At 42.0% G+C, this 8383-nt stretch overlaps 1 protein-coding gene across 1 annotated transcript; it reads right to left on the reverse strand.

Annotated features, from left to right (window-relative positions):
* Nucleotides 1-5425: 5425 nt before the first annotated feature.
* LOC130508609 (uncharacterized) lies at nucleotides 5426-8015 on the reverse strand. Its single transcript, XM_057004191.1, has 3 exons — nucleotides 7827-8015; nucleotides 6017-6412; nucleotides 5426-5881 (listed from the first exon to the last, which is right to left on the reverse strand). Exons 1-3 carry the CDS (start codon nucleotides 8013-8015, stop codon nucleotides 5426-5428), a joined length of 1041 nt encoding a protein of 346 aa, XP_056860171.1.
* Between the last annotated feature and the right edge of the window lie 368 nt (nucleotides 8016-8383).

Raw genomic sequence — 8383 nt, forward strand, 5'->3', positions numbered from 1 at the left:
AAGGGGCAAAAACGTAGGACCTATCGTTCACACAGGGACGTGTACCACCTCGCGATCGGTGAAGCGCGACCGCCCCTCGAATCCGGTCAAGAGTAAAGGAGTTCCAGGAACAAGGCCTCGACCTAAAAAGATCCCTCCTGACCGAAAGATCGGAAGGAACATGCGCGAGACACCTGTTCTCTAAAAAAAAAAAAAAAAACACGTTCGGTATTCGCCTTTCGGATTATAAGAGAGGGGATGCGACAATCTTACCTCGCTGGTACAACCAGTCTGTCGGGAATAGATGGAGAAAGCCTTCCTCGACAGACTCTCCGTCTATCCTCACAAAAAAGAAACGATCGACATAATCCTTGGCGTGCGAGGTGACTCCATTGATTACCGAAAAGTTGGTCCTCGCCTTCATGGAGTAAACTCCATTGATGCTCGTCGCCTTGGAGTTCCATAACCCTTCGAAATCGGCAGGGCTAAGGTCTATCCCTAACTCGTAACTCAAAATCACAACGCCGAGCCAGCTCTCCAAAGCTGACACATTCAGCTGGCTGATTGCGATTCCGAAACGGTCGAGGGCCTGAACAATGACCCCAGGGATTGGGAACCACAGTCGACATTGCGTCAAGAACGCCTCGTAACAAGTAAAGTAACCTTCCGGAGGATGCTCCGAACTCTCATTCCCGCAGGGAATGCGAAACACAACTCCCTCCGGAACCCCATAAAACTCTCGAAGAGTTTCGAGATATTCGGGGGATACTTCGCTCGGTGAGTCAACTTCTCCACGCGCCCTCAGAGGTCGCCGGGGAATCGGGATCACGGGAAGGGGAGCATCAGTGCCAAAGACAGCGTCGCAGTACGCGTTCCTGTTGATCTCTGAAACCTCGGGCTTCGGATTTTCTTCCTCAGCGTGAAAACTATCCGAAGACGAGTGAGACTGCCTCCTCGAGAATTTCGATCTTGAAGTCATTCTTTTCTTAAAAAGTAGAGAGAGAATTTGCAAGAGAGAGATTAGCTTGAGATTCTTGGGTGAAGTAAGAATGGTAAAAAATTCACAAGTACTTATAGGAAAAATTTTTTACTATTCACCCCGACCTTCGATACGATTTCGTCTCCATTCTTTCCTCATGAACCATACCGCAAGCTAGGATCTCCAAACCCTACGATTCCTAGCTAGCTGGGGGGCTAACTGTTGGGGTCAAAATCGGTCAAGACGAAATCGATGTCCGAAAATCTCGGAAAAATATGAAAGATGTAAAAGCAACCTCGAGAGACTAATTGTTAATCGAGAAACCTTAAGAAAAAATTAAGTTCGAGATTCATCGTCTCGAAATCAACTGCTAGAAACATTTTCTACACAAGGAAAAAACCTACGGAAAACTAAAAACGCAAAGAACACGGACGCGCCGAAGGAACCGAGCAGCCAACACCGGACGTGGCCGTGGCCGCCGGGCGGCTAGCCCCGTGCTGGCCGTGGCCGCCGGCGGCTAGCGCCCGTGCTGGCCGTGGCCGCCGGGCGGCTAGCCCCGTGCTGGCCGTGGCCGCCGGCGGCTAGCGCCCGTGCTGGCCGTGGCCGCCGGGCGGCTAGCCCCGTGCTGGCCGTGGCCGCCGGCGGCTAGCGCCCGTGCGGCCGTGGCCGCCGGGCGGCTAGCCCCGTGCTGGCCGTGGCCGCCGGCGGCTAGCGCCCGTGCTGGCCGTGGCCGCCGGGCGGCTAGCCCCGTGCTGGCCGTGGCCGCCGGCGGCTAGCGCCCGTGCTGGCCGTGGCCGCCGGGCGGCTAGCCCCGTGCTGGCCGTGGCCGCCGGCGGCTAGCGCCCGTGCTGGCCGTGGTCGCCGGGCGGCTAGCCCCGTGCTCGCTCGGGTCGTCGGACGGCTAGTCTTCGTGCATAAGTTCCAAGCCTCCGGGTCGCCAGAAATCCGTGTTTCACGACTTTCCGAGTCCTTATAAATAAAACTCCTTTTTCTGTTCCGGGATTTCTGAAAACCCCTAAGACGTCAACGGATAGGAAGACTTCGTATAAAACGGTGATGGTTATCGTACAACACCATTCATCTCAGCAATGGATCGAAGATCTTCCGAAAGACTCGACATCCAAGTAGGAGCATCCTTTCAGAGAAATCGTAGAAAAACAGCGGAAGCCCGGAATGCGGCCCGAAAGGGACCAACTCCGATCGGACGACCAGTTTACGATTTTCTAAAGGGATAGATGCGACGGTTTACAATTATCTTCGCATGACAAGATAAATGATAAACTTCCGAAAAGATAAATGTCAACTTTCCGAAAAGATAAATGTCAACTTTCCTGATAAACACGAAAGCCGACGAAAATGGAAAAAGTCCAGCCCACGGCAGACTCAGCCCACCAAGGATAGACCGTCATATGGGAGTATATAAGCAATGCTAGGAGCAGAGGAAGGGGGATCCGAAATCAGAAGAAAGAAACCACCCCAGAGCAATTTAGAACTTAGGCGCTTATTTCCTTTTTTAGCGAGCTGCGACTCAACTAGGTTAGATCTAGGTTCTAAGACTAGCGACGATCAACAGCTCTCGTGGCCGAGATCTCGACCTGTTGTCCAAACGTTCTCCGCAGATTCGGAAATAAGATTCTTTCTTTTTGCTCTATTCATTTTACGCATTTATTCTCGAATTAGACTTGTTTTAACTTTGTCGTGCGTGGCCCAGCAGATAGCCGGGATCCTCGGGGAAAACTAGGTCAACTTAGTTTTCCTACGTTTTAACTTAACTAAAATCGACAGTGCGAATTTCGGTTCCCACATCGACCACTTTGCTTAAGTCCATATAAGGATTTGTTCAGCCTTATGCAGTGTTCTTCTCGAGAACCTTTGTTAGCTTTAAGCTCAATACCCTCTGGTAATCTCATATATATTTCATTATCCAGTGGACCATAAAGATATGCGGTTACAACATCCATTAACCGCATATCCAAATTTTCTTTGATGGCCAGACTTATTAAAAATCGAAATGTAGTTGCATCCACCACAGGGGAGTATGTCTCCTCATAATCGATGCCTGGTATTTGTGAGAATCCTTGTGCAACAAGCCGTGCTTTGTATCTTACAATTTCACCATGTTCATTTCTCTTCCTCACAAATACCCACTTATATCCCACTGGTTTAACATCACAAGGTGTCCGGATAATCGATCCAAAGACATTCATTTTCTTAAATGATTCTAACTCCACGTTTATGGCTTCTTTCCATTTTAGCCAATCTGATCTTTGAGTGCACTCTAGTATAGACGTGGGTTCATGATCCTCATTTAAGTCCATCATTTCAAGGGCTACATTATATGCAAATATATCATCGATGTCGACATCTTTTCGGTTCCATTTTGTCCCAGACATTAAGTAATTAATCGAGATCTCATCATTATCAATGCCTTCAGTACCATGAGGCCCGGCGTCCCGAACCCCAAGTGTTGATACTGACGGCATAGCCATTTCGGCCTTGTCTGGACAATCTATGACCTCGGTTTCTTTTGCACCTTTCTTTGTTTTCCGAGGTCTTTTATATTTGGAACCAATTGGTCTACCACGCTTGAGGCGTGCCTTAGACTCAGTAGCCACTTGATTGTGTCCATCTTGGACATCAATACTTATTGGTGCATTACAAGCTGGTATATAGGACTTAGTCACTCTTTTCGGGTCAGCAAAGGAATCAGGCAATTGATTAGCTAGCTTTTGCATATGAATTATTTTCTGGACCTCTAAATCACATGATTGAGTCCGAGGATCTTGCCATGATAAGGATGTTTGATTCCATATTATCTCTTTGCCCAGCTTGTTATTTTCTATCCCTAATGTTGGGTACTCTGATTCATCAAAATGACAATCAGCATATCTGGCCTTAAATAAATCTCCAGTAGTAGGCTCAAGATATTTAATAATGGTTGGAGAATCAAAACCAACATATATCCCCATCTTCCTTTGAGGTCCCATTTTTGTTCTCTGTGGTGGTGCAATAGAAACATACACAGAACATCCAAATGTTTTAATATGGGACACGTCTGGCTCATGACCCGAGAGTAATTGGGATGGAGAATATTTATGTTCACTGGATGGCCTTATTCGTATCAATTCAGCAGCATGTAAAACTGCATGTCCCCAAGCTGATACTGGTAGCTTCGACCTCATGAGTAATGGTCTTGCAATCAACTGGATTCTTTTAATGAAGGATTCGGCCAATCCGTTCTGTGTATGTACATGTGCCACGGAGTGTTCCACACTTACCCCCATGGACATACATTAATCATTAAAAGCTCGGGAACTGAATTCACTTGCATTGTCAAGACGTATAGTCTTTAGTGGAAAATCTGGAAAGTGGGCTCTCAGTCTTATGATATGGGCCAATAATCTTGCAAGTGCCAAGTTTCTAGATGATAATAGACAAACATGCGACCATCTGGTCGATGCGTCAATCAGGACCATGAAATATCGAAATGTCCCACAAGGTGGGTGAATTGGTCCACATATATCACCTTGTATCCTTTCCAGAAAGTTCAATGTTTCTTTAACCTCCTTTACCGGTGATGGCCTTATTATTAATTTCCCTTGTGAGCATGGAATACATGTAAGGCTCTTAGGGATAATATTCCTTTCTTTCAAGGAATGGCCAGTTGAGTTCAAAATTATTTTGCGCATCATGGTCGAACCAGGATGGCCGAGCCTTTCATGCCATTGTTTGAACTCATCATTCATTGTGGCATTTGTCTCAAGCACTTTTATATCGGCACAATAGAGGCCCATAGATATAGCAGGGATAGTCTCTAGGACTTCTTTATGGCCTTGGGCATTCTTATAAATCAAAAGGAATTCTTTCTTTCCCTTGCCCCTAGTTTCAACATGTAGATCATTCATTCGAATGTCTTTGAAACTTAATAAATTTCTCTTTGATTTAGGAGAATATAATGCATTAGAAATTTCTAAATGCGTGCCATTAGGCATTATTAAGTTAGCCAAGCCATGGCCTTTAATAAGGCTGGCTGTGCCTGCTATAGTTTTGATATTGGCACTCTTTAAGATAAGATTAGCAAAATATCCTTTATCTTTTAATATAGTGTGACTTGATCTACTATCTATTACTAGCAGGTCTTTGTCTTCTTTCATTTCTGAAAAATAGACAAGAGTCAGCACCATGGATATTATTTGGGAGAAATGATGTCTTAATGGTTTTGTCTTTGTTGTTCTTAATAAGTTTAACTTATATAAGGCATATATATAAAAATAAAAATTTTATTTCATAGATAGAATTGCCAAAGTCATAGAACATAGGAAACAAAGACATAAAGCCAAAGCAAAAATGCAAAGTGCAAAGACAAAAGCAACTTGATGTCGAAATCTTCATATTCAGCCACTTTTAAGGAGATCCGAAGTCTCATAATCGGCTTGATCATTCTCATGGTCTAGATCATTCTCATCATCATGATGGACCCAATTTTGCCACAGGGTCTTTTCCCTTTATGCTCTCCTGGTAGAGTTTAACAAGATGTTGGGGAGTTCTGCATCGGTTAGCCCAATGATTGGTCATCCCACAACGATAGCAAGGAGTTTTGGTCGAGCCATGGGTTTTGAAGTCGGACTTATACCCACGGCTAGCATGATGACCTCGGCTATAGCCTCGGCCTCGGCTATAGCCTCGGCCTCGGCTGTGACCAAGATGATCTCGTGGTTGGAATCCACGTCCTCGTGGCTGAAACCCACGACCTCGTGGTTGAAACCCACGGTTACTTCCTTGCCATCTCCCACGGCCTCTCATGCGACCGCGGTATGACTCTCTTGGAGTCTCATCTTTTGGCTCTATGGCCGCATGTGCCTCAGGCAATGCTTTAGTACCAGGTGGCCTTAGCTCACTGTTCATCATGAGTAACTCATTGTTCTGTTCAGCAAGCAACAAACAAGAGATTAAGGCAGCATAAGTGGAGAAACCCTTTTCTCGGTATTGTTGCTGAAGCAACATATTGCTGGTGTGGAATGTGGAGAATGTTTTCTCCAGCATATCAGCATCAGTGACAGTCTCCCCACACAATTTCAACTTGGAGACTATCTTGAACATAACCGAGTTGTACTCTTCCACAGACTTATAGTCTTGGATTCTTAGGTTCCTCCAATCATAAAGGGCCTTTGGCAGGATCACAGTTTTCTGATGATCATATCTGTTTTTCAACTCTGTCCAAAGTTCCAGAGGATCCTCAATAGTGAGGTACTGGTCTTTAAGACCTTCAGCCAGATGATGGCGAATGATCACAATGGCCTGGTATTTATCCTTAACCGATGGCTCAGTGTCTTCAGTGATAGTATCACCAAGACTTTTAGACCTCAAGAGAATTTTGGTATCAAGTGCCCATTGGAGGTAATTATCTCCGGAGAGATTGAGGGCAGCAAACTCAAGGTTGTTGATTTTCGACATCTGAATCAAATAATCCATAAGGAATGAGGATTCATAATAATATGATCAATCCATGTTCAGATTTATGAATGGAGATTTTGATCATGGCTTTAATATATATTTTTATATTTCCGAAAGATTTATATGTATTATATAATATGGATGATTTATATAAAGCAATCATTGTCAAACAGCATATAAAAATACAGCATATAAACATGACAAGAAACGATTATAATTTTCAGGATTTAATTCAAGGTATCATGATCAGAATTATCTACCATATGAATGAATAATCAATTTCAATAAGACAATATGATAAGTGAATGAAAAATGGTCAGTTCAGAATATGAGCATGATCTAATAAAATTTCTAAACCAAGTTCAATTCAATATGGATGTTTCAGAATAATAGATGTTATGCAAAAATGATCTAGAATATAATTCAATCATCACAAAATCATTTTCAAGGTTGTGGACCATGTTTCACAAATTTTAGTATGGTCATGTATCATGGGTTATGTCCTCACTCTCCCTCATGAACATACTCAAATTTGTGGTAATATAGTAATATATAATGAACATATTATATAGTCATGAACATCTATAATGAACTTATATCAAGACTGATCAGAATTTAAATAAAGATGACAAACAATAATAAGATCAAATGATATCAACCTATAATTTATTTCATTTCTATGTCATATTAATGCAAAACAGGACTATAGGTTATAAAATTTAAATGCCTAGTCAAATAAAATCGAAAATGCATTTATAAAAATCGAAATTGCATTTATAAAATCATATCAGTTACAAAGAAAATAAAAACAGTCAAAGATATGCAATCAATTGGTTTTAATATTTATTTTATTTTGGTTGACTGAATTAATTTTTTTTTCAGGGAGGCTGGCCGAAAATGGCACAGCAAGGGATTCAAGGTTTTGATCTTTGGGTTTTTGATGGTATTGATAAACGACTTATACAACCTGCTGGAACAGCTGGTGATGCGAAAACAATGGTTTGATTATTGGTTTCAATCCTTTAGACAAATCCGGATTTAAGGCCGGATCATATAGGAGAAAGGTAGAGCCTATTAATGGCTTGCAAACCAGGAAGGGGATTTAGGATTTCACAAAACTTTTATAAGATTTCAAAAGTTCTTATAATCAAGATTCATATAGATCTTTATGTTCTTTAATAAGTTTTACAGATTTTAGAGATTCAAGATAATTTTAGAATCAATATACTTATAGAACTTTTGATTTAAGATTAATATTTAGATAATAATTTTAGAACAACAGATTTTAATAAGTTTTATAAGATTCATATAGATCCAAGATATGAACATATAGTGTTCTTATGAACATGTTCTTAGATATGTTCTTATATTTTGGATTTTGATTAAAGTTTTGATTAGTTTACCTCTTCTTAACCAGGAATCTGAATGGACCACCTTGAGCAAGATCTTGAGAGCTCACCGGAAAACTTGAATCGTCGGCGGAGCAAGGCTGAGCGCCGGAGGAACTGGCCGGTGAAGAAGAACTCCGGTGGAGAGCACACTCGTGCTGATAACGTGTTATGAAATGAGAGAAGTGTTGCTGTGAAAGTTGTGTCTTTCTCATTAGCTCTTGCCACTTATATATAGTGGTTGTCACATAAGGTTTTACATCAATGGAGAATCTACACAATGAATACATTTTGACTACATTCAATACAATATCAAGACTTGGTCAAAGCTCATAGATGCTTAGGTTGAATGGGTCTGCATCTTGACAAGTCTCGGGCGGAATGTAGACAGATCGAATAGACGGGTCGGATGTAAACCTCCTTGGTCTTGGTTATAGGCAATCCACACAAACCATACTATGGTTTATAACACCTTTTCCACTATTCCAAACTCATATGCGTATATTTAATAAATCTATTTTATTAAAACAGGAATGAATTTTATTTGACATAAAATACTTTATTTAACGTAAAATATTTTATT

The sequence above is a fragment of the Raphanus sativus genome, chromosome 2 (assembly GCF_000801105.2).
Source record: "Raphanus sativus cultivar WK10039 chromosome 2, ASM80110v3, whole genome shotgun sequence".
NCBI lineage: Eukaryota > Viridiplantae > Streptophyta > Magnoliopsida > Brassicales > Brassicaceae > Raphanus > Raphanus sativus.

Bases quoted from the DNA above. Each gene is read 5' to 3' on its own strand.
- LOC130508609 (XM_057004191.1), bottom strand. From the start codon at position 8,015: ATGAGAAAGACACAACTTTCACAGCAACACTTCTCTCATTTCATAACA. The intron at 6,413-7,826 runs GTTAAGAAGAGG...TATTTGATTCAG, and splicing joins GTGGTCCATTCAGATTCCTG to ATGTCGAAAATCAACAACCT. The intron at 5,882-6,016 runs GTCACTGATGCT...CTTGCTGAACAG, and splicing joins TGAAATTGTGTGGGGAGACT to AACAATGAGTTACTCATGAT.